This window comes from Anas platyrhynchos, chromosome 1 (genome assembly GCF_047663525.1).
Source record: "Anas platyrhynchos isolate ZD024472 breed Pekin duck chromosome 1, IASCAAS_PekinDuck_T2T, whole genome shotgun sequence".
Taxonomy (NCBI): Eukaryota; Metazoa; Chordata; class Aves; order Anseriformes; family Anatidae; genus Anas; species Anas platyrhynchos.
In genome coordinates, this window is record NC_092587.1 from 115,827,280 (window position 1) to 115,853,855 (window position 26,576).

General features: G+C 38.0%; 1 protein-coding gene across 1 annotated transcript in view; it reads left to right on the forward strand.

Moving 5' to 3' along the window:
* PHEX (phosphate regulating endopeptidase X-linked) overlaps positions 1 to 26,576 on the forward strand; it is a 102,661-nt gene that overhangs the window by 66,525 nt on the left and 9,560 nt on the right. Inside the window, exons 15-18 of the mRNA XM_038169196.2 lie at positions 7,756 to 7,814; positions 19,373 to 19,427; positions 22,638 to 22,705; positions 23,471 to 23,601. Coding sequence (XP_038025124.2) covers positions 7,756 to 7,814; positions 19,373 to 19,427; positions 22,638 to 22,705; positions 23,471 to 23,601 — 313 coding nt within the window. The remainder of the gene's footprint in view (positions 1 to 7,755; positions 7,815 to 19,372; positions 19,428 to 22,637; positions 22,706 to 23,470; positions 23,602 to 26,576) is intronic.

Here is a 26,576-nt window from a genome sequence, read left to right on the forward strand (position 1 = left end):
AATTTAATTACTCTAATCACACTACTTAAAAATAACTCTTTCTGCACAGAGCCTTTGAAATCAGTGCTGCTGCTTAGCTCCTGTGGTGCTATTTCCTTATGGTTCCAGAAATTCCTTCTCATACTGAACTGTACCTTGTTTCAAGGATCTCTGCATTGTCCATGAGGCATGAAGAGAGTGCCAGTAGGGCAGACGCAGCCTGTGCTTGGTTAGAATTTCATAGTTTGGCTGCATATTTTCAGGGTTTTTTTTTTATAGCTTGATTTTAATGGTGAGTTATTGTGAGCTCATTATGCCTTTCTCTGACATTGCAATGGTTAAACCCAGTGAAACATAATGCTTGCCTCTCCACAGAAATTGTAATCATCAGCCCTCATCCTGTGAGCAGAGTTGAGGCAGCACTAACACAGACCAAGTAGACTGCAGGCAAGAATGCAAATGCCCCCTGTAGGGAAATTAATGGGCAGGTAGTCCCTGAATGTACACCTCAAGGGCTGTCACCTCTGAGAACTGTCATGTGGTTATGCTTCAAAAAGTTGAAGGTTTTACCCTACCAACCACTTCAAGATTGACTACTTTCTCTTCCCTGTCTTTGCTCTTTTATTTTGAGGATTACTTAACAGCAGTCTCCTCATCACCTTTGTCTTGCCCTTAGGTAGATCTATTCCAGTCTGCTTTTTTTTTTTTTTTTTTTTTTTTTTTTTAATTTGGTTAAAAAAACAATACAAGACAGGAAGATAAACAGGTCTAGTGTCTATATGTGGTCACAAAGTAGCTCATCCACAGGAAGCGGAGTAAAAGGGAAAAAATAACCCCTTCTGTACTGGCTGCTGCATAAGAGGATAGATGGGAACCTCTGGTGGTATTGCTGTCCCTACGTGTGCATACATACAGGGCAGGGGACAGACCCTTCCAGCTCAATTCTGGGCATCTCACTGGGGAACAGTCTGGCTTGGGGCATCCCAACCTGATTTTTGATACCTTTTCTCTGTCAGCACCTCTGTTCCCTGCAGGGCTGGGGGTAAGCCTGTCTGAGCCCTCAGCCGTGGTTTTTCCTTTTGGGGGATTATTCTGCCTCTGCACTTGCTCAGGGATAGAAAAGAGATCTACAGGTGGTGTCCCTTACACTGGCCACTGTTGCTGTGTCAGCTGAGGACTACCAAGGCACAGAGAGCCATTGCCACCTCTAGTAAAAATGTCATCCTGTGTTTTAACTTATTATAATAAACAAATAATTCCCACTAGTTTGAGGCATGTCAAGGATGGCCTTAAACACATCAGTGCTTGCCACATTTTGGCTATCAGACCGCTGCATTCTGAGGCTTTTACTTTTACTTTTCTTTTTTTTTCTTTTTTTCTTCCTTCCTTCCTTCCTTCCTTCCTTCCTTCCTTCCTTCCTTCCTTCCTTCCTTCCTTCCTTCCTTCCTTCCTTCCTTTCTTTCTTTTTCTTTCTTTCTTTCTTTCTTTCTTTCTTTCTTTCTTTCTTTCTTTCTTTCTTTCTTTCTTTCTTTCTTTCTTTCTTTCTTTCTCTTCCTTCCTTCCTTCCTTCCTTCCTTCCTTCCTTCCTTCCTTCCTTCCTTCCTTCCTTCCTTCCTTCCTTCCTTCCTTCCTTTCTTTCTTTCTTTCTTTCTTTCTTTCTTTCTTTCTTTCTTTCTTTCTTTCTTTCTTTCTTTCTTTCTTTCTTTCTTTCTTTCTTTCTTTCTTTCTTTCTTTCTTTCTTTCTCTTTCTTTCTTTCTTTCTTTCTTTCTTTCTTTCTTTCTTTCTTTCTTTCTTTCTTTCTTTCTTTCTTTCTTTCTTTCTCTTCCTTCCTTCCTTCCTTCCTTCCTTCCTTCCTTCCTTCCTTCCTTCCTTCCTTCCTTCCTTCCTTCCTTCTCTTTCTTCTCTTTCTTCTCTTTCTCTGTCTTCATTTTTTAAACTTTTATCTCTCATTGAACTCCACAGATCATTGGCCTATACTGAAGCCTGGCACTGTGTTAATAGAGAATTACCCTTGGGGGTTTGTTTCCATTTTCTTTGTATCTCCTTTGCCTTAGTTCAGTAGGTTTTAGCAAAATATTTATATATTTAGAGATATATATTAAAAGATGGTCCGCACTCTGGACTGATAAAGATAAATAAGAAAAAAAGTATATAAGGAAATAAGTTATCACATAGTACTGTAATATTACTCCCAAATGTGAAACACTATATTCATTTAGCAGACAGCGCAGATTTCTCAGCAATATTATTTCAGTCTGGACTCAGGTTCATCAGCATAGTCAACTATATGGAAAAACAAAGTGCTAGTTCACTTGAAACACTAGGGAAACACTATCAGGGGACAGAGGAGCCAAGAGGTACAAGACAAAGGAGTTTGATAAAGCAAGAGGAATGTGGATAAGAAAGTGGAAATAGTTATTCTGGGAATTCAACAGTTTTGTAATCTAAGAAACAGAAAAAGTCCTCCAAACCAGGAGTATTTATCAAAATTCATTGTCCTGTGTTTTTCTCCTTCCTGACCTACCCATTGTTGGGTCTACAGCAAAAAGGAAGCGTTGTGATATGAAAAGGGGTAATGGCTTTAAACTAAAAGAGAGTAGATTTAGATTGGATATTGGGATGAAATTCTTCATGGTAAGGGTGGTGAAGCACTGGAACAGGTTACCCAGAGAAGCTGTGGATGCCCCATTCCTGAAGGTGTTCAAGGCCAGGTCGGCTGGGGCTTTGGGCAACCTGGTCCAGTGGGAGGTGACCCTGCCAGGGTATTGGAACTGTGATCTTTAAGGACCCTAAATTCTTTAGTGATTGTATGATTCTATGATTCTGTGAAAAGGAGTAGGGAGGGCATCATGTGCAATGCTGATCAGGCTGTGGATGGGAGGAATGCACCTGGAAATCTATCACACCCAGCTGGTGTTGAGGAGCTGTGACATGATGCTCCACAGCCACAGGAGATGCACCTTGCAGCCTTCAGTACCTGTCTGTATCCCAGCAGATGGTTCTGTCAAACTGGTGAAAAATTGCTGGTATCAGGAGAGTATATACAAGAGGGATTTGTGGCAACTCCCAAGGAATACGATGAATGAAGAGGGGCGGGTTGGATGGAGAGGGCAGACCAGAGGTGGCGAGGCTGGAAAGGTGGACTGTGGGAGGGAGGAGAACAAGTGTGAATGTAACTACGTTAATTCAGATGAGACACAGTTAGAACAGAGGGAGGTGAATAACCAGTGTATGGGGAGGTGATGACAGCATGGATGGGAAAGATAGAGAAGAATTAGTGTTTCAGTGGTATTTGTTTATCCATCCATGGAGCCATATATGTTCATATGTGTAAATATGCATATGTATATACACACCTTTTTAACAGTCATTGAATCTATGCTTCTTAACACCTATAGCACAGTTGCATGTAACAGGGAGTCAGAGAACTTTTCTGGGCATCACAACTCCTTATTATTGTCGTTTTCCTTTGAAGTTGGGAAATGACCTCTAAGATTATTTCACTCAGCCTTACATGCTGGAGATGTAGGCATCTGGTAGCCAGCCCTATAGCAGGACATGCCAGAAGTGTTCCTGTGTTTCTTCCAGGATCTATTTGAATTTCTTGACCACACACTGTTGTTTGTCAGCCGTGGCCCTTGGCTCACTGCAGGGGAGGTGCTGGGCTGGATGTGGTCAAGGACACCACAAAAGATCCTGCTGCAAAAAAGGAAAAGAAGCCACAAAAGACTCCAGGAAGGCTGTTGACTTCTGTAGAAACTCAGGGCTCTGAGCTCAGAAATCCTGTGGGTGGGCTTGCTCTGGAAAGGAGAGACTGGAAAGGACCCTCCTGAAGCCTTTTCCTGGCCTTTGAACTTCATTTTAATCAGTGATGTGGCACTGGAGGATGAGCCCAGCCTCACCATCCCTGTTTCTAGCCCAGCCCCAAGGGGGACAGATGGCAGACTGAGCTGGGAGGCTAATCTTTTATTTCTATGCAGGAAAATGTATAAAGCAGGCTAACAGTGAGAAGAGGAAACACATCCTTTGAAGTCACCTTGAAGAAGTTTTTCTTTATAGTTGTTATTTTGGGAAGAAATTTTCTGGATTCCAGCTTCATTAGTAACTTTGTACTGTCTTTTGCTTCTGACCAGCTTACATGCATTATATATTCACAAGTTCATCTTTGTATATGTCTTTAAAAGACAACAATAACAAAAAAAAAAAAAAATCGGACACTGCATACCAAATTCTGCTCAATTGGAGTGTTTCCCATAACTCAAAAAGTTGAGAGAACAAATTGCAACTTCAGTTCATGCTTTGTGGAGAATTAAAGAAATAAGCTTTTCCCTGTATTGTAATCATTCCCAGTCAATGCTTTTCATGACTGCCATTGCAGCACACTATGCTCTTAACTCAGGAAGTAATATATGGTGGAGATAGCTGTAACACAAACCTATTTGAGTATCTGCCTCACTTCTCAGTACAAGATTTTCTTTGCAAGAGATATCAAACTTGCAAGTATCAAGTCCATAGCCTTATGTTTTGACTGCTGCAGTAGTTGATAGGTAATGTTACAGGACATTACACTCAGCTATCCCTCTTTCACATGCTAATAAGAAATAGAAACAGAGGAAACAATTCTAGATTTATTATTTAGTCTGTAATTAATGGGAGCTTAAATTTTGTTATGCTTGTCGTTTTTTTTCTTTTTTTTTCTTTTTCCTGTCCTGGTAGTGGGTCAAATACACTGACATTGTAACCAGATTTAGAGCAAATGACCAACCAGACTTCAAACAGGAATGTGAGAACTATTTCTAAATTTGCTTCACCTTAAAATTTAACATTGACAGTTATTTATTACAGGTCTTCATATAGTAATTTGATATATTATTAGTTAAGGTCTGTCACTGAAGACTCAGTCATTTCAAGGTGCTCACTGAAAGAGGTCACACAAATTTACCTCACACAAATGTGAGGTAAAGTTGTTCAACTAGTCTAAATAGAAGCAGTCTCACTTATTTCTGTTCTTTTGTGGAAAATGCTTTCTAAATCTTCTTGAGAGCGGCTTGCAAGGTACAACAAAATGCTGGATTGCAAATATGCTCCTTGCCAGAGTCTCTAAACATCAAATATAAAATTCAGCAGTATACACTGCTTGTCACCAGAAATCTCTTTGTGACTCTTTGTGCCTTGGTACAGCTACTAAGTTTTCTCTTTCTATCTGCTTGAGAGCATAACGAATTACATACTGGGTTGTCCTTGAGGCCTTGTTGTGAAAAAGTGACTTAGAAAGAACATAGTTCAGTTTTACAGTGAGAAAATTGAAACTGCTATTGGTGTCTGGCTTATACTAAGCTCAGAAGACAAGATGGGCTCTGCTGTTGCGGTGGTAGATCATGAAGAAAGGAGTAGCCACAGGATACAGAGATTGTGATGAGACTCAGCAGCTTGTCTGCAAGTGATGAGGTAGCTTTATAGGTATGAAAGTGTGGCCAGCAGTGGTGCAGTGTTGGCTGCACTCAGGCCAAGTGAGGTGTTTCTGTTATGACAAATACATGCATTGCTATGGTTAGCTCCTCACCCAGAAAAAGAGGTGAAAACTTGTGCTGAGACATTGCTTGTACCTGAAGAACTCTTTAATCACTGCTTGTGGTGTTTCCCATCATGAGCTGGTTGCAGTGAGCTCAGTGTGGCCCCGGGAGTGCAACAGCAAAGAGGATGGGGAAGAGAGCAAAGCACATTAGTCTCTTTTGAAGTGTAAGTTATCTGCCTCAGGCCCTTGATCCTGTGCCTGGAAATGAGGGAGCCCTGTAAGACACACACTGTAAGAAGGATTTGTAAAAAGGGAGTTGTTTGTTGTTTGGAAGCCTTTTTCATGCTTAGAAGTTGCTGTTCAAGAGAATAGAAAGGATGTTTTAAGTGGAGCAAACCCACAGGGTGAGGTAGAAGTTGCAATGCTGTGTCTGTTCAAACTTCCAGTAAAATCCAAATTATAGTGTTGAGCATTTCAGGTGGGTCCCTCCAGGGTTGTCTCCTTGTCAAAGAGAGATAGAGTCCGTCAGAGCTACTGCTAAGCTGAGAGAGCAGTACCACTGCACAAGTGCTTGGCTCGAATCCTTCAAAACATTTCAGCTCATCACTGATGTCAACAAATGTGAAACTAAAATGTGGTCAATTAGAGCCCCTATTTTTTTTCTTTATCCCCTCACCATAAGCATTCTTTCTTCAGTTTTCCATAATCTCACTACATTACCTCTCACATTTCATTCCCTTATTATAGAGGAAACAGAAAACACACCAAAATAAACAACCTCCCCCTACTCCTCCCCTTCAGCATCTCCTAATAAAAAAAAAGTGGGAGAATTATCTGTGGCAATTAGAGAGTATAGTGTGATGGATGTTTTAGACATTTACAAGACATCACCCTTGGCTTTCCTTGGTTACTTTTTCAAGTTACTGCATTATAAAATAAGCTGCTCAGCTTTGAACATGAGAGAAGCAGATAAACTTATTGATAAAAGACAGGCTGCTGCCATCCTAAAACTCTCCCCTTTGTTACATGGTCTATGTGAGGACATCAACTGCCAGAACAACAGTCAGGCCCTGCAGATAGCTCCTTCATTTGATGGTGCTATTTTAAAGCATAAATCATGCACTTGAATTTCACTGGCATCACACATTTTCCATGTTTTGATAGATCTTCCTTTGTCTTACTCCTTGTTTTGCAGCTGCCATCTTTTTGTTCTGAAAGGAATTTTCCAAAGCAATTGCATTATTTTCATTGCTTTCAGGCTTTACAAAACTTCTGAGTAATATGTTGCTAAAGAAATCGTGATTTTCCTTTTTTTTGGATGCTTATTACAGTTGTTTCTAATTTATTATGAATTAACTACAAATTCTCATCATCTTTATTACTTTAATTTTTTTCTCAGTTCTTCATTATAAAAGCATAAGGTGAAATCTTGGACTCAGTCAAGTCAGAATTTCCTCAGGGGGGATTTGGATCTTGCTGAAACCTATTGAGATTTTTCCACTCATATGGGTGAAACCACTGCCAATATAGATGAGCTTAGGCTAAGGAGATTCATAAATCCTATTTACATTTCAAATCTAGGTTTCCTTCCAGTAAGTATGAGAAATCTAAACATGAGAAGAAATGGTAACATTTCATGTAAAATTAGTTTTGCTTTGAGCATGTCCATTTGTTTATGGGCACACTGATGCTCACTGGGTAGGGTACAGAGCGTGAAGCTTTTTATTTCAAATTTAGGCTTCCAGAAAGGACCTACCCATGTTGCTAACATCATCCTAATCATACAAGTGCCTATTCAGCAAAGAGCCTGAAGCCAATTCAGTCATTTCAAAATGCTCTCTAGTTTCAAGAGGGAGTTTCTCTGCACATGGTTGAAAGACAGGTATAATAAAACTTAGAGAGTTTTCACAGCTGCTATCAATGTTGCACCTCTGTTGGGTGAAGTCAGGACTTCAGTTTGTCGTCATGGAAGACCTCACAAGTACAAACATCACTTAGAAATACAGTGGATTAGGTAATAGGAAGCTTAACAATCAGTCTTGTTGAACATTCATCAAGTAAGTGCACTTAAAGTAAAGCCATTAAACAATAGATTTCAATGTTCCAGAAACTGTGAGCTGAACTGGAGAAATAATTTAACTTTAATGTATCCTCAATCTTTTACATTTTCTCTTTCCACTGAGTAAACTTTTTATCTCTGCTTATTCTATTCATAAAGTTTTTTAAGTGTACTGACAGATTTCTTTTGCTCTTACTACAGGTGGTTTACCAGCCCAACTACTGTCAATGCTTTTTATAGTGCCTCTACCAATCAGATCAGTGAGTAACTGACTTCTGAGACTGTTTTTAAAATGTCTTTTTGGCAAATGTTACATTATCTTCAGAAAATATATGTACACTTTGCGTGTGTGTGACTGTGTATCAGGGGGATGAAAATCAGAACTGCAATCATAATTTATCTGTGAGGCATCTTTATTTAGAGGGTTAGAGGATAGTTCTGGGAAAGCAAGGGCTCCAACAAATCTGAATTGCTGTTGCTTAGTGAATTACCCTGAGTAAACTGAGTTGCGGTAACTGCTTGTGTGTGTAGTCTGTTCATTGCAAATATGAACAAAAATGTTAGCTTAAATCACTTTTATTAAAGTTTATACTACTGTTTCTATTTTCTGTTTGCTGTAGCAAAAACATGTGCACATATACCTCCATAAATATGCAAATATGCAGGAACACTTTAAGTGACAGCAATTCAGTTTGCTAGTATTACTAGATATGTAGCAAAAAACATGGTTATAGAAGATTGTGACAAAAAAAAAAAAAAAAAAAAAAAAAAAAAGTGGTGCCCAGCAGATTTGTTCAATACCTTACAAGGACAAGAAGCGGTATTTGTAGGTAACTTAAAATTCTTGCCTGTATAGTATGATGAAATTTTCTTGTATGTTCAGTGCCACCTGTCTTGCACTAATTTTAGTTCCTTGTTGTTTCTAGTGAGTATAAATCCTGGGTTGGTAAAATTGTTGAGATTTTCCAAAGATGTGTATGGGTTTGGATGTTTGCTCCAATTGCTTTAATAGGAATTTGCATGCAAAATTTCTAACTGGTTTTAAAAGTCTATACTAGTATTTCTGTGGATAATAGTGTTATCTTTGCCCTGACACTTCTCTTTATTGCTATTAGCTTTGCAAGTTAAATCAGCCATTCCAGTCTTACGCCGCCAGGGTCTGGAAGGCTGAGTGCTGTAACCTCTGTGATCTGGGTCCTCAGGGACAGGCTTGTCAAAAATCACTGAGTGACTCCCCTGCTTTCTCCTAAATCCCTCTTGATCAAATAGAAAAACAATTTTTGAAAGGCCATGAATTAATGTTTCTTACTGAAGAGGGTACCGCAGAGGACAGGCGATCCGGGTCTACTGGTATCTGCCCTTGCCTATTTCTGTAAATAATTTCTAGCCTCCAAATTTAAATTCTTTTGGATCTAAGTGAGCTCATTTGTAAAGCAAGTATGATAATTAGGCTGGTCTTTTGATTAAAATTAGTTCTAGACCTAGACTGCTCCACTTTAATTAGAAGTCTGCCATCATTAAGCAGCCGCATTTTTGTTGATCATTGGAGTGTATGCTTGAGGCAGGTTTCATCAAGTTGATCAGAGCTCTAAAGTACATCTGAAAAAGGACATCTGGTTTTCCCACTAAACTGAGCACATGCCTCCACTGCTCTTTCAGATGTATTGTGTGGACAGAGAGGAAGTTCAGTCAGTGCAAAATGAGAGCTGTTGCTGTTACATCTTCTTTAATATTGGGTCTTTTCAAGTTTCAGCAGCATTCAGCTCTCCTAGCCTCTCTGCCAGGGCACATTAGAGAAATCTTCAATGAAGAGGCTGGAGCTACGGCAGCTGAATTGTGCACTCACTGTGTCTAAGTGTCACGAAGCAGAGGGCTGTCAAATGTAACCTATCCGTCATGGGTGTAGGGGTGATTGTGTTTTGTATCACAACTGCTGACCGTCTTGTATTGCTGGCATTTGACCTCGAAATTTGGATAGTGCTGCTTGCTTTCCTATTAAGGCTGTTCCTATAAAAGGGTTTAGGTGGTTCTTTCTGAAAAAAAACTCTGTTCTACCTGAGAGGGAGAGAGTTACAAATGTAACTTTGCCCTCAAAATGATGTGCAAAATGAGGAGAGGCTTGAAGAAAGGCACAGTACAAAATGATCTTCCACTGCTGACTTCCATCAATGTGCTTTGCAGGGAATGTGGCCTCTGTGAGATGTGCAGGGAACGTGCTCAGGTCTGAAGCTGCTGATAAATATTTTTCACATTGCTACTGAGTTCCCAGTAATGATGCTGGGAAAGAACTGTACCGCGTTAGACCAAATTTTGCAATCCCAAGCATATTCCTGCTGTGGGCTATATTTCTGGGCAAATCTCACACACAGGAATTATTGCCTTACTGCTGTATAGCTATGTTTTCAGTTGTAATCACAGCAAGTTCTGCAGGGGCTGGGGATATGCTACAAAACCTGTGTCCTTTTTAAAGGTGTGGTTAAACGACAGAAAAAAAAATCTATAAAACAGAATGTCAAAGTTCTACAAATAACAATGTAATTTGAGAATAAAAATGAGTATGAGCTTTTGCAAATTAAAGTTGTGATATAAGAAGCCCACAAAGATTGGAGGAACAATTTTCTAAGAATATAAGAAATTATAATAAAACTTTTTTTTTTTTTTTTTCAAATACATTGACAAAAGACATTCCTTAACATGTAAAAATAATACAATTCTTTGTGTTGGAAGAGTTTGGGAGGTTCTTATCCTCAAGCTTTTTCTTATGGAAATTAATTCCCAAGAAGTGTCTTAACTATAGTGTTAATAGAAGATGCTTTAGAAGAAATTCATAAAGTATACTGGGACAAATATAAGCACCAGATGATATTCACTCAGGTATTCCAGAGGAACTTAGAAATTGCCAAAGAACCAGCCTTGGTATGTTGTCACTTACACCAGCCATGGCACGGGAAGAATGCGTGTGGCAAATGTCAAGTCCTATTTTCTCAAAGATCATCCAGAGGGATATAATTATATGCAGTATTCTAGCACCTATGTGAAGGAAACTGATCATAACAAGTAAGAATGAGTAAATGTATGAAGTAATGGGGAAGAGTCAAAGTGACTTGTTTTCTTTCTTTTTTGGGGAAGAAAAAAAAAAAAAGTCATGCTTCCCTAGTCTATTAGAGTTTTTTTTTTCGAATTCAGCATGTAAATGAACTTGATATATTATGTTCATTTCCACGGAACACTTTTCATTAAGTTTTTTCCCAATACTATTAATTGGAATTTATCATGAGACAGGAAAGAATGTCCATTCAGTATTCAAAGACTAATCAGAGATGAGAAAATTGATGAGAAAAGGAGGTAAGAACAAATTCATTGTTTTCAAAATAGTTGGAGGGGTGTGTTACCAAAGGATCTGTGCTGGTCACTCTATTAGCAGAAGATCAGAAAAAGAGGGTGTTCTGTCTTGAGCAAAGGGATAGTTTTTGATCCAGGAGGATAAACTGTTTCAGGAGGACAGGTCCCTCAGCTACTGATTGCTGGAAGGTTGAAAGTTGTGCTAATGGAAGAACTACCTCACAGATAGATGCCCAATGCTCTTTCCAGTGATATCTACTGGTCACTGCTAGAGAAAAGAGAATGAACTAGGTTAGCTCTTTATCTTCTTGAGTGTTGCTCTTCAGTACACAAACTGGAATTTAGTGTGTTCAAGGCCCATCTATTTCTTCTCTTGGTAAGTGCATTTACTAAGGACTATTTGAGAAAACTGAATTCTAAAATGCATAATGTAAATTGTTTCTGGAAAGCAGCTGCTACATTAACGGGAAAAGACTTGGTTCTAAAGTTGATTCTAAAAATTAAGAGCGCTCAATTTGGAAACAGAAATGTACTGTGTGATATTATCAACTTAACCACAGCAACTCCAAACTTGATTAGTCACTGAAGGTTTCATGAAACAATTTAGAGAAAAGGCATTGTCTGTGCCTTGATCTGTGGACTTTGAAAAGTTGTTGTCATCAGGTACCTGCAGAAGTGGAGGGGAACATGGGGGTCCTTGATCACTTCTTAAATTTAGGAAGATGCCTTTGCTTTCTGCACCCATAACACAGGGAGGTCTCTGGCATGCTCCCGGTGAAAGGGCTATAAATTCTCCTGTCAGTGTAGTCTGTATTTCTCAATTAAGTGTTAAACAAGAAATTGCTGCAATCTCCATGCAAGTCCATAAAATCTTCATATAAGGGAAATTTGTTAATATTTTTAGTGGCATCTTGACTATGGAATTGCTTGAAAGAAAAGATCTTTTGTCACTAAAAGTGAAAATTAATAAACAGTGGAAACTAGATTATTTAAAAAATGGCTGGATTTGGGAGAATAAAGCAAAACTCAATGTGCAGAGATTGTAATGAATTCTGCTGTGCTTCAGTGCAAACATCCTTTATGGCTGCTATTACTTCATTTAATTTTCATTAGTAAATTATCAATAGCTCAAATGGACAACAATTCTGTTAATTTTTCCAGAAGAGAAGTAAGTATCAAGGCAAGATGTGCTGCAAAAAGCAAATTTATTAATTATGGTATATAACATTTATCTTATGATTAAAGTTTGCTCCTGATGATCTCTATACTTGAGTATTATTTATTTCCTATTTTTTATTTTTTTCCATGTTTCAAAGCATTTTAGATTAAAAACCATTTATCTTTATAATGGTTGTTAATCACTTTTAATTTCTAATTGTATTTTTCTTAGTATTTGCTAGTCAATTTCTGTTCAATTACATGTACTTAACAAGGACAACAGGTAGGTATCATTGTCTTTAGATGCTACAGATGTATCTAAGCACACTTCATATAACCTAAGCAGCATGAATACCATCTTTTAAAATTATGATCACTGGAATATAAAAACACTTTCCAAAAGAGACTTTATTTTAATGAGCTCTAGAGCAGCCAACAAGTACATGATGAAAATAGATACAAGTGATGAACAAAGTATGCTAGCATAATTCTGTTCAAGAAAGGGTTTTATTTCATTACAACACTAAAATATTGGCCCTTGAATGTGTGCAGGGTAGAAGGGAACTGCTCATTAGACATTTGGTGTGTTTAATTTTCTCTCCAAGTGTCGATATATTTGCCTCTAGAATATGTCAAAAGAGTAACATCTGTGGGTTGTGAACAGTAATGAAAAGTGGATTTACAGTGAACTGAGGCAAATATAAGCAACACATTCAATGAGGTAGGAGCTTGAATAGATGTATTGGGTAATTAACTACTGTTGATGTTATCTCTGTAAGTTTATACCTATGCTTCTTCTAAGTCATTTTTGCTTGTACTGCAGTTCTCTAGAAAGTCAAGAGGGCTCTTTTGAGAACAGCTTCATTACATGCTACAGGAAGAAGATATAATCTAAAATAGAATTTTAAAATTATGTTTGAATTAGCACCCATAGAGAAAACTACAGATGAGAGCTCATATTAGGCAGTAAGTATCATCTTTATAGAAAGTGGCATGCAGATATTGATGCTGGCAGCTGGCTGATGCTGTGAGTTGCAAAGGAGAACTCTTATCTCGTCAGGAGCCAGGCAAGCACTGGCAAACAGCACATGGTGCCATGGCCGGGGAAGGACCAGGGGACTCCACGTAGCGGCACTTTCTCTTCCCTTAAGAACTGGACTAATTGGAAGGTTATTGATGAAGTAGTTTCAAGTGCTCCATTAGTTTCCAGGAGGTTAATGAACATAACAAATTTGGACTGAATACTTTCTGAGCCCTGTTATTAAGTAAGCTTTAAGTGTTCTTAAGTGAGCACTCATTTTCATTTTTTCCTATTTACGAATGGCCAGTATTCTCTTTTATTTACTTACAGTTATAGGTGACATGATACATGAACCTTACACACATTTTTCTAGTTCTTCTTCCTAACATTCTTATGTAGAAATGTTTAAAACAGGATTTTTTTCCCTGTGCTTTTCTTTTCATCTGGGGAATCTAGAGAGTTGTTGCCTTTAGAAAATAAAGATTAAAATTTATTGTAAAAACATGTTTCTTAGTCCCTCAGTACACTTACTCATTTGCTTGTCACAAACCTTCATGCATTTCTCCTCACAGTGCCCCACTGAGGTTCTGTCTGTTTCATGAGCAGCAAAGACCCTCTTTTGTAAGGTGAAATGGAAACTGAGCCAAGAACTGAATCAAAAGTTTCTGAGTCCTCTGCTTTAAAGCCATCACTTCTCTTTATCTGTTAATGAATGTATTCACTACGACTTAGAAAGTTATGCTTTGTACTCGTGCACAGTCTGAAACAGTTACTGTGCCTCATATAATGCCTCATATAATTATAATTAAAAAATGGATGTTTTCCATCCTTATTGTCTGCAGGATAGAACTTGTAATAAGATGTAGGATTCAAGTCAATGTTTTGACAGAGTGATCCTAACTGCCTTCATATAGGTAGATCAAAGCTGTTTGGGATGCTTTACAGCATCCAGTATGTCATCATATCTTGCAGATCTGAGACCCTGGAGACAGGAGACCTTGTTCCATTGAGATTGACACTGCATGTCCCAAACAGGATATGCAAAGGCATCTCAAATGGCACTGGGAAGAGATTCAGTTATCCAAAAAATTTGAAATCTATAGAGCCATTTTAAAGAAATGTATCCCACCTTTCATGCTGTTTATAGATAACTAAACAGCATCCTCATATTTTTCACATTTAATTACCTACATGAACTCAAAATCCTTTGCTTACTGACCAGAAATTAGTCTTCTGTTTATATCTTATCCATTTAAAATTCTAAATACAAATTGGTTCAATGACACTTGAAAACAGTTTGCAGTTTTTAAAAAAAAAACATCTGAGGACAGCCAGTACAACAATCAGCAGAGTACCCTGTAAGTCACATAGCTTAGCACAGATGTCTCCCACATCTGCTATTTACATGCTGGATTCACTAGCCTGTCGGAAGTTGCTTTAAACAAACCAGCTAATTATTGGAAACGGTAAATGCACTGACTTTGAATGAGGCTTTACTAGATCTTGTCTTAGTTAAAAATACTATGCAATGTAAATGAACTATAGAATTGGAATTCATATTGAGATTTGAACTCCAAGTTTCCTTATGATATGTTGAGGCATCTCACCTGGTTTTAGTTTACTTCATCCATTATTACTTTGCATAGTTACAGTGAACTATAAGATGAAATGTCATTGTTTGTGTCTCTCTGGAAAAGTAGCATTATTCCCCTGAGTTTCAGGGTGTTCATCTGCAAAATGTGTATAATAACATACGGTATTGGATGGTAAATTGATTCATTAATTGCAGTAAAAGCCACTTTAAAAATAAAAAGAGAAAAAAAAGAAAAAAAAAAGAGGGAAAAGAAATTAAAAGAAAAAGAAAAAAAAAAGTGTTTCAAGCTTGAAATATACGCCAACAAACTTCATAGCATCTTGCTGGGGAGAGAGGCTAAAAATTGATGCAATAGATAAAATGAAGCTAGATGCCTTCAGTTCAGTTAAAAGTAGTTCTGTGCAGGTGAAGAGTGCTGTCAGAGCTTCAAGATCAGCATATATTCAGAGTGAAATATTTAAAGTAAGCCAGATGTGCTTCACTGTTTGAAATACTCCTCTGTTCTAGAGCAGTAAAATAAACAAGAGGAAAGTTCAGCAAAAAGTCACTGTCCAAGGGTGTGGGCATAGGGGTTAGGAAAATTACCTGGAGATGAATCTGGTGCAGGATGTGAAGGGCTGTCAGAAAGGTTTCTGCAGGTATATCAGCATCAACAGAAAGTTTAGGGAAAATGTGGACACACTGCTGAATGGCTCAGGGGACCTGTTGACAAATGATCCTATAAAGACTGAGGTACTCAATGCCTTTCTTGCCTCAGTCTTTACTGGTAAAACAGACAAAGGAGCAAAGAGTCCTATCCTCATTGGAGAAAGAGCAGATCAGGGAATATATAAACAGAACTGGACAGACACAAGTCCATGATCTGATAAGACAAACCTATTAGTTGAAGAAGATGGCTGATGTCATTTCAAGGCCACTCCTATTTATTTTTGAAAGGTTGTGGGGAGGTTGCTGAGGACTGGAAGAAAAAAAATGTCACTCCTATCTTCACGAAGGACAAGAAGGATCCAGGGAGCTACAGGCTGGTCAGCCTCACCTCAGTCCTTGTGTATATGACAGGGTTCAAAGTAGAGACCCAGGAAACCATTTCTTGACCAACCCAATGACCTTCTATCATCTACTTGGGGATGAAGGGAGAACTGTGCATGTCATTTATCTTGATTTGAGCAAGACTTTCCGCACTCTCCTACAATATTCTCAAACACAAATTGATGAAGTAAGGACTAGATAAGTAGACATTCACGTGGACTGAAAACTGGTGGAACTGCTGGACTCAAAGGGCTATCTATCATCATGGCTGCTGGGCTTTAAATGGTTGTGATCAATGGCACAAAGTCCATCTGGAGGACAATCCAGCTCGTCCATCTTGCCTTCTCTAAAATGCTTGGATGTACAGTATTAGTGCTGTTTTCTGATAGTTTGAGCTCAGATGTCCACAAATCTCCAGTGCTCTTATGGCATGTGCCCATCTCAGAATGATGTTACAGTCTTGTAATGTTGCTACAAAAGTAGGTAGGATGTAAGAAAGTAGGCAAGGCAGATTCAGCAAGTCCAGATCATACCTATGGCAGAGGGATTTTTCTGGGGGTCTGTAATAAGAGAGCACAGTTTTCTTTCTGTGTTCCAAGTCAGCACTAGTAGTAAACTGTACACATAACTGACAGAGAGGTTTTAAGCCTATATTCCTCTTCTTGGACCATGTAGAGAGAGCAAGCATGTAAAGATGCACTAAAGGCTAAATTTGTGTTGAAGTGCTAGCTATAAGTACTTACTCATTGCCTGTATCCATTCTTTAAGATGTGAAACTGAAGTCTGCCTGACTTACTTCTCCAGATCAGTGCTTTTCTCGCTTGAACTCCAGTGGCATATAAATAATCTTATTAGTATTTATTGCTTCTGCATCCTACTATGAGCTTGCTGAGTTTTGTCATTAATTCTTTTAGGTGCAATATGCCAAGCAAGCAAGCAAGAAACAGGCTTCAGAAGGGAATTGCCTAACTCAGGGGATTCAAAACAGCACAGAATAAGAAACCGTCAGGTGATCTATCTCATGTCATAATTTCAAGGAGATTCTAGGTCTAGGACATTGTTTTCCTTGTCTCCTCCAAGGACAATCCTTTTGACACTTGCCTTAGGGAGACATTTTCTAGAGGGATGCCCTGTGTTGCCAGCTCCAAAACTGTTCCTTGTATCCTTGTACTGTTGCAATACTGGACAAGCACCCTCTATCACTTAGTACCATGAATCTCTGGAGGATAGGACACCCCCACTTTATTAACTTCTCAGGAATCACTTTTAAAACTAGATAATAATTTTATTGAACAAAAACACCCTATTGGGTTCCCTGAGTTTTCCTTAAACAGGTCTCACAGGTGACTCACTTTGGCCTGAAAATACTTCCTAAGCTTGCTTTGGTGCATTTGAACTACAAAGGTGTTTCACACAGCACAAGCAGAAACCACTCCTTAAACAAACTCTATTATTTGGCATGTCTTACCTAAAATGGATCCTGACTTAGAGTAAGATAATTTTCAACATGTTGAATGGACTCATGGTTGGAGCTTCTTCCCATTCTTTCACATAACATGAGTGGTAACTTTATCTCATGGCTTAACTCACACGTGACTGTTTCAGCACTGTCACATGAAGGTACCTTTAGATTATATTACTTAGATGGGTGAACCTGAGTGAAACTTTGCACCTAGTTTACTCGAAAAAAAGCAGATGTATACCTCTATTGGAGCACAGACAAGTGTAAATTCACTATAGAAGTGTACACATAAGCAAAGCAATTTCTGCTCCTTACAAGATCTTGATAGCCCCTCAATGTGCTAGCAGGTACACGGCTGTGTGCCTGAACTTTTGAACTTGGAAGGAAGCATGCAATGTAGTTCAGGATAGATTTCCAACTCTTAGTACCTTATGGTGCTTAGCACACAAAGTTGATGACAACATATAGCAGTCACAAAATGCATGTGAGCAGGACACTGAAGGTTCAGGTGTCACGTGAACCAACCTGCTGGAACATTGCATGCTGTAATGTGGAATGGGGGAGTGCCACTTACTTACATAAATTAGCCCAGTCCTGGGATAATTCTGTTAGCCTCTGTATATTTTGGACCAGGTGCTAATGGATGGATTTGTTCCTCTCTAAACTTATCAGACTTTTTTTAGGAAGAACTTAGTGTACTAGCAAACAATTTTCAACAGGATGTGCCATTGAACCATTACTGTGAGATGTTTAAAAACACACACCATAAACACTCAACACTTTTCTGTGTGTGCTGGGAGGTAAAGAGAATTAGATCAGGAAAGCTTTGTCCTTGACATTGGTACAATTGTGTTTTGTAGCAACAGGAAAGCAGTTGATAACATGCTTGAAAGGACAAAACAGCATCTGCACAAGTAAGAGAAAAAAGTACTCAGAAAATAAGTTTGAAAAGCATACTTTTTGTTAAGCTAATTGCAAATAGGTAGTCAAGGCAGCCAGGGTAGAATAGTGAAAAAAAAAGCAGTCAGGAGGACATAACACTTGCTATATCATTTGATGTGAATTACCCTCAGGATATTGTATTTAATGACTTTGGAAGGAAAGGAGAAATTTTGCCTGAAAAATTATTGGAAAATCTATGTCAATGAAAAACTGAAGATGGTCAAAATTGAGTGAATACATCTTTTGTTTGTTTGTTTTGATCTGAGTAGCCGGGTGATTTCTTGCAGTGATCCTTGTAAGCTGAAGCAGAGATTCCTGGGAAAGCAAGTGAATCATCAGTTGACCATTTCCTCTGGGGTAACATTCAAAGTGGATATAAGCCCATTCTTTGTAAATAAGAATTCTTCATGTCAGGCATCAAAATCTGCATTTGGACCCAGACGAACTACAGTTTTCAACAGCATTTGAAAACTTTGGGTATAGGTGTCTGTTTTATTTGACAACTATTTGGGTTGTTAAACTGTTAACATGGTTTGCTCCATTGTCTTCAGAATCATAGCAGTGAAATTTCATCCACGAATTAGAAATAGACCTGTGACTTTGATGAAGGAACTATTTTGGCTCCTTTGTGTAAGGTAGTAGATCACCACTCACTGCAGTGTCTACAATGATGGTGTGTTTTGGCTACTTGTTAGTTTACCAGAAGCAGCCAGGTAATTCCTGTAGCTAGACTGGCTCTACAGCCTGGACTGTCTACAGCTCTCCTTCACTGAAGTGCCTAAGTATCTTCCTTTACCTTTGATTTCACAGACTATAATTGGGTTTACGTTATATCACTTTCATATGTCTTTTGCTGTACTGAAGCTTCACTAAACCAACAATTTCATAATTCTTGTTGGTCTTTGACTGTAAATACTCTGTTGATCCGTCAACACATCTGAAAGCAATCAAATAGTTTTCTTCTTTATCATGAGAAATGCTAGCTGTTTATTCATGGGAACAAATGCACAAACACACATATATGCACATATAGCCATGGAGAAGTTCTTGCAATGCAGCATCTTGTTTTCATTGGGCTCCTGAAAGAGAGAGATCTCCACTTCTCAAAGATCCTCTCCATCGTATTCTGAAAATACCACCTGAGGTAAAGCTTGCCTAGCAAAATCTTCTAAAACTAAACAAAAAAGGTGACTGTTGGGCCTTTTGACTTACTTTGCAATTCAGCTATATTGATGTATTGATGACAATTGTCATTCTTTTGCTATTACAGGATTCCCAGCAGGAGAACTGCAAAAGCCTTTCTTTTGGGGAACAGAGTATCCTAGGTAGGTACTGCATCGGGGGAACCTCTTACACGTGAAAGCAAGGAATAGAAAGTAACGGTGTTACTTACATGAAAAATACATACAGGCAAAGAAGAGGGCATAGAGAAAACAGGCTATACTGCTAAAGATAGCCAACAAGTATTTCACAGTAATACTGTCTTGTCACTGTGTAGGGAAAGCTCAACCTTTGGGTTGAAATAGTAAAAAAAATAATAATAATAATAATAAAAAAATCTGAAAACTGCTGCTTTGTGTGGTAACTTTTCTTACCCTGGGGAGCAGTATGCGTGTTGCTGTTGTCTTAAACTGATGACTGATTTTTCCCAGGAATTGCTAATTAAGTGCACTTTAGTGGAAGTGGTTCAATGCTATAGTATGCAGATGCAGCAATGTGCATATGGCAGGTATTAAAAGCAGTTGTAAATCAGCTGACCAACACTCCTTCAACAGAAAAGACTGAGAAGCCATCTATTATCTTTTTTTTTTTTTTTTTTCCTGCTAAAATCTAAGGTTAACAGTGGGTCTGTTTGTTGAGGTGCATGAGAATACCTCTATGTGCAAGAGTGATTGTCTGAGAAGGCTTACGTGCTACTATAGACAAGGAAGAGCAATTATGGGTCACAGATATTTAATTTTGAAAGATGACTGCTTCTATGCAGTCCAATATCTTTCTATTTTAAGACAGATTCAGACCAGGAAAAGTCTCTGACACCAGTTTCTGAAAGTTATTTTGTACTTAGAGAAAGTCAATTACAAGTGAAACATGTCCTTAATAAATACTTGTGAAAAAATAAAATCAAACTTTTAAAACGTTTTTGGTTTGCCATCTTCCAGTCTGGATGTGTCCCTGTAAACAAGAAATTTGGCAGTATGTGTAGAGAGATGCATTCAATTTAAGAACGAATGAATTTGCATTCAAAAAGAATTCTCCCTAGCCACGTGACTTTCTGAGTGGTAACTGGGGATACAGAAAAGTCCTTTCTGGTTAAGGAGAACTTACTTTCTGCTGTGGTTATTACAGATCATTTTCCAGCTTTACTTGCTGAAGAGGTTTCTCCGTGCCCTGACCTTCTGCCATAGTGATAAAATTATGGTTCTTTCAAAGATTTGTTCTTTGCTCATTTCTCTTCTTTAAAGGTTACCTTAGCTTAAATTGGTTTTGCTTGAGTACGTATCAAAATGAAATTTAGTAAACAAATGTAGCTGTTTTATATCAGACAACAGATTGCTTTTGTCCTTGAAATATTCTGGATCTGTTTTCTGTTTGCTTAAAAGAAACAGTACATGGCACTGGAACAGAAAAATCATCAAAAAATCATCAGCACTTGATGGAAAACTGATTTAGCGAATATTTAACATTTAGTGCAGATCTAGTGTCCAGTTCCAGCATAACCACTATAAAACAGCTGCATCTATTTGCATAAAGGGAAGTTAAGTTGTCACTTTACATCTCAGTACATGAAATAAAATACCATCCAAATGCCATTATTCATAGTTATGAGTCTTCAGTGCCAGATTTATTGAAATAGAGACATCAGGCTGAGTCAGTAGCTTCCTTGCTGTCCTCAGAGCCTCCCCAGTCCCAGAACATTTTTCTCCAATATGGTACTTGTTGGGCTTGATCTAATCCTCTCCACATGTGTCTAGCTGTGTCCCAAAAGTGAAGAGCATGAGCAGACCTGGGAGCATTTCTGGCAAAGCTGTTGTTGAGCAGGACAAAATACCGAATGGGATTCATAGAAGGAAAGGACAAATTTAATCCCAAACTTTCCGCCATATTTGGGAGCTGGGGAAAGACCTGGGTATGCCTGGGAACCAGCCTGTTTTCTCTGCTACCTATCATTAATAAGATGCATTTAGTAATAGGTCTCATTGGTTCTTCTTGAACTCTTTGTAAGTTGCATGTTATTCTTTAAAAGGTCCTGTGTAACCACTTTTCTTCAGATGTGGAAAACAAGTCTAATATAGTACATTAAGTACGGATAAATATCAATATGTGTTACACAAGATTTGAAATTTGTCACACAAAAGGGCGATATTTTCATTGCAGAAATGTATAATTTTAACCAACATCTTTTAATGAAGGTTTGCAATAGTAGTGGGGAAAAAAAAGAAAAAAAGAAGGAAAATAAAAAGCAATAGGGAAGATTTTATCACATGTAAATTACTTTTCAGGAAAAAAAAAAAAGAAAAAAAAGAAATCCAAAGTGAAGAATTGCCATGGGAGAAGGGGGAATTAAATCATATCATAATTTTTGGGCATGACTGAGATGAGCAATTAGTGTGCTATGGATCATTAGGTCCAGTAATAACATGTTACTTCAAAACACTCAGCCTTTCTCCTGTTTCAATACAATCGGTTGAAAATAGTCTCAGCTACTTTGAAATATGGCATCTCAATAACGGAAATAATTAAAATCACAAGGAACAACGTAAAAAATGAAAGATGATTTTAGCAGATAACTTCCCCCTATCACACCCCCCCCCCCCCCCCCACTATACCACTGTTCATACTGAACCTTTCATCCCTATTTCTCCCAGATGCGTGTTTATTCACATATAACAAGGAAAATGTCATTTATTGTGAACCAAGAATACAAAATATTTCTGTCTATTCTGGTTCTCCAGTGCATTTAGTGACTGCAGTTCATGCCCTATCCCTGTGCAGGTGCAAGGAAATTGTCTGACCTTTACTTTGAAAACTGAAAGGAGATCTATTAAATGCTTTGCATTATAGAGTCATTTGCAAGTCTGTTTGTTGCATGCCAGTGAAGAATGATTGGACCTTGCATAACAGAAGCCCACTGCAGCCTTTGATCTATGCTTTTTTCATGACTATAAGAGAATAATACAATCTATAACTTTTTCCTTTTCTTGGTTAAAATACACATAATACAATCAGCTGCAGGAGACATTCTGGAGCTCAGATGATACTAATAAATTATTTGGTTAAAAGAGTGAGCCACAACAATGCTTTTTGAAATTTTATATTGAAGACTGTTTTTAAACAAGTAAGGATTTAACCTTCAGACTTTCAACAACCTTAAGTCAAAATTGTACCTTACGATTTTTTGTCCCATCCCCCCCCCAACCCCTCCCAATTTTAATGACGATCTCTCTTGAGGTACAAATCTGTTTGATCTTCTGTCTTCTGTTCTTTGATTTTTTTGTGTAGACACTTTCTGAGAAAACTGCTTCTTTGTGTTACAGGTCACTAAGCTATGGTGCTATAGGAGTAATTGTTGGCCATGAGTTTACTCATGGATTTGATAATAATGGTGAGTGTTTGTCTGTATGTTGATAACTTTTATTTTCCTTACAGTTGACAGATTAGAAAGATGATGTGTGTGTACTTTAGCTCTTTTATTGTTTTTTTCTTAATAATGCTGAATTGCGTGAAGAAAATTGAAGTGTGCTGTCTTGTTCAAGGTGTCAAATTCCCTAAAGCTGTTTTCAGTTCTATAATGGGAAGGTAAGAACCTGGCCAAGGCGTTGTGGTCTGGTCTCCATTGCTTAAAATACCAGCCTGGGAAATGGGACATACATATTTTCCTTGTTTATATGAATGTAGTTCTAATGTTCTAGTTTTGCTCCAAGACAAAAAAAAAAAAAAAGTAAACTTCAGAAGTTTCTATGACACAGATATTTTTTTTCTTGTCAAGTAATAAATTAGTTGTCACCAGGTTAAAAGAATCAAAGAGATATAGGCTGAGGATGAAAAAATACAATTATATTCACAAGAAAGCTTGTATCTCTCTTACATTACATAGTTGAATGTGAGCTTTTTACTACTGAGTTGACTGAGGTAAAGATTTTGTCTGCTGATATTAAGCATTTTTTTCACACACTTCTATGAGTACATTTACCTCTAACTTCTGTAGAAGTGCTCGATTCCCAAACTGGAAAATTATGGGTTGTTTGTTTCATTTTGCTATTGTTTTGTTATTGTTTTGTTTTGCTTTTCCTCTGGTCTCTCTTTCTTCCTTTCTTCCTTCCTTTCTTTCATTCTTTCATTTTTTCATTCTTTTTCTTTCTTTCTTTAGGTCGGAAATATGACAAAAATGGAAATTTAGACCCATGGTGGACAACTGGCTCTGAAGAAAAATTTAAAGAGAAGACAAAATGTATGATTAATCAATACAGCAATTACTACTGGAAGAGAGCTGGCTTACATGTATGTAAAACAGAAGTGATTGAAAGCACTGGTATATCAGGAGTGTTTTTTTGTTCGTTTGTTTGTTTTTATCTATCTTTTCATAAATCCCAATATATTGGGATATTAGGCTACCACCTTCATTTCTCACAACAAATCATTTTCTGAAGTGAATAATTGTGATTAAAATTGTCTGCCAGATTTGATTAGTCCAGTCAAACACCAGCACTCATACCCTGGTGACAGGGTTAAACTGCTTCTCCCCATCACATTGTATTGGAAACAGAGGAAAAGGATGAAGCCACTCAGCACGGCTGGTCTAATTACTGAGCATGTTAAATGTCTTCTGAAGATGAGGTCAGTAATGAAATCTGAGCAGCCACTGTTTTTAAAAAGAAGAACATAATAGCATGTTTTATACATTCCTTTAGCAATTATACTTGTTATTTATTACAGCTATAAAAACAGATGCATAAACCCTACTTTATTTCACATTCAACTCTTGCTATTTTTTCCATATGTGCACACAGACCCAATTTGTATCCCAAATGAAGGGAGTATGATAGCAGTAGCTCATAGAAAACAACCGAGAAAGAAAGTGCAAGGAAATTGTTTCTGTTTTATTGTCTATCAGAGCTATAGACTTCTCTGAAAATGTGCACTTTATGTAAGTGTCCCAAACAGAGAATAAATAGGATAAATCCCAGGTCTTCAGAAGTCGATAGCTAAAATTCCAGTGATGTTGGCCAGGACAAGATTTTAATCTTAATGTTCAGGATAAAACACGTACCCAACCCCCTACTCAATTTCACCACCTCTACTTACCTTTTAGAAGCAGAATTACAAAAAATTCTTTGCCTTTCTAGAAGTTGCATTGAATGCTTAGCAATAATTGTAATACTTTCTTCAGGCTGTTTATATTTGTCTCAGAGATAACAAGACCATATTGTAGTCCAATCTGAAGTTCAACAACTCAGATATAAAGTAATTCATACAAAGTAATTTGCATATACCAATTCTCAGGCTTGTTCCTGAACATTTATAGGACAAGAACTGTCAATACAAAAACGTCACATACAGAAGGTCATTAAAACCTTCCCTAAGAAACACACAGTCATTCTAATGTTCCTGCCAATGGTTCCACCATCCACTTTACTTTCTATGGTGTCTCTTGAAATGGGGTAGATCTGAGTTATCCCCTCCAGTGTAGTTATCACCTTTGAAGCTGGTGGGTGGGCTTATGAAGAGATCCTGTTATCCACAGCCTTGTAATGTGAGGCTTTTTCCTTCTATTTCTGTGGGATAACCTAAAGTACTATTTAGAGGATAGAAGAATAATCATAGTATTTTCTGATGTATTTCATCGCTTCTGTATGAAGAGCTATGCATGCAAAGAGCTTTTTCTTCTGCTGTCATTTACATCAATATTCATACATTCTGCAGGTTTTTGTTTTTTTTACTCCTGTACGAATATTTTACACGGATCAAGAAACCTATTTACTCTTCCTCTTTCTCATTTAGTTTACAATAAAAATATCTACAGAAAAGCAAGGTAATGAAAGAAAAAGTGGATATAGAAATAGCTTCAGAGTGCAGTAATTGCATAAATTCAACTGATCAAATAAAGGGCTTATCGTGGTCTCTGAGCCCTGTCATGACCTGTCTGCACCCACTAGTCTCAGATACCTGACCCAGAGCTTCCTGAGATCAGCAGAAGGACTTCTTCCACTTATTAAAATGACCTGTGGCTCACATGCCACTGCAAGCTTACTCTCATTTCATTCTCTAAATCAGTCTACTTCACAAGGTAACCACAAGTAAAATGTGTGAGGATTTAATACATATGGATGTTCCCTGGTGTCCCAGCAACTTTTCTCCTGACAACCTCCCTCCTATCTCCATCTCTGGCCTTCTGAGGGGAGGAAGGGCAGGTAGGAAAGGGTCTGCTCTTTCCTCTACTGCTCCCATTTCTCCTTGTTACGCCCTTGCCAAGTGTCAAGCAAGATGCCCTGTGTCTGACCCGGGTGCTTATCTACACTGAGTGGTGGGACTGAATGCATGTGCCTGTGTATCTTCTGAGCCCTTTTACCTTTTCTACACCATTTTTTCCTTTTATACCAACCTGAAAATAAAGTGGGTCCTGAACCCAGCCCCTCCTATGCATGGCATGGGAGAGCATGGCATTGGAAGAATTTTAAGTCAGCATTGATCTTCAGAGCTCAGCTCAAAACTGTGCTCAAAAATGTGTAAAGACATTGTTCATTTTAGGCACAATAGAGAGTAAAACTACTTAATTACAAATACTGTCTGGTAGCACTAAGACCGTGTCAGCTGGGTGATCAGAGATAATGCTGCACTTGCAGAAATGAGGATTTTTCCATGATGATATTGCACTTTGTAATACCAGAAGACTGGCTTTTTCAGAAAGTTCTGATAGCACTGCTTCTCACAACATATTCTTGTTTCCATCACTCTTACTCTTGTAATCAATATTGGGGAAAAGCAACATGAATCTCCTTCACAGATATTTTTAGAGCACTGAATATACTATAAATTTCAGTTCTGTCTCTGATGGCTAGTTTTAATTATGCTCTTTTATGTTTTGACTTGAAAGTCACTTTAGCATCCCAGGAGTACATAAAAAGTTATGTAGAGAAACAAATATAACCTATTGGATAAAAGTTTATGAAGGGGGCTACTGGATCTCACATGTAACCAGAGAAAAACAATCTTCAGGGGAAAATTATTGATTCTCAGATCAAAGATCAGGGACAGGATTTTTGAGTGCATTTTATCTACTACATTTTGTGCTACAGAGATCTAGGCAAAGAGCCAGGATAACTCATAACAGAGGATTGTTTACTGACAGTTTTCACATTGAAAACCAGTTTTCTTAACCAGAGATACGATGGCTGAAATTGGATGAGGTTGTCCTTGCCTTCCTTTATTTTTTTCCCCGTCCCTTGAAATTGATCAAGAAGGAAGCTCAGAAACTG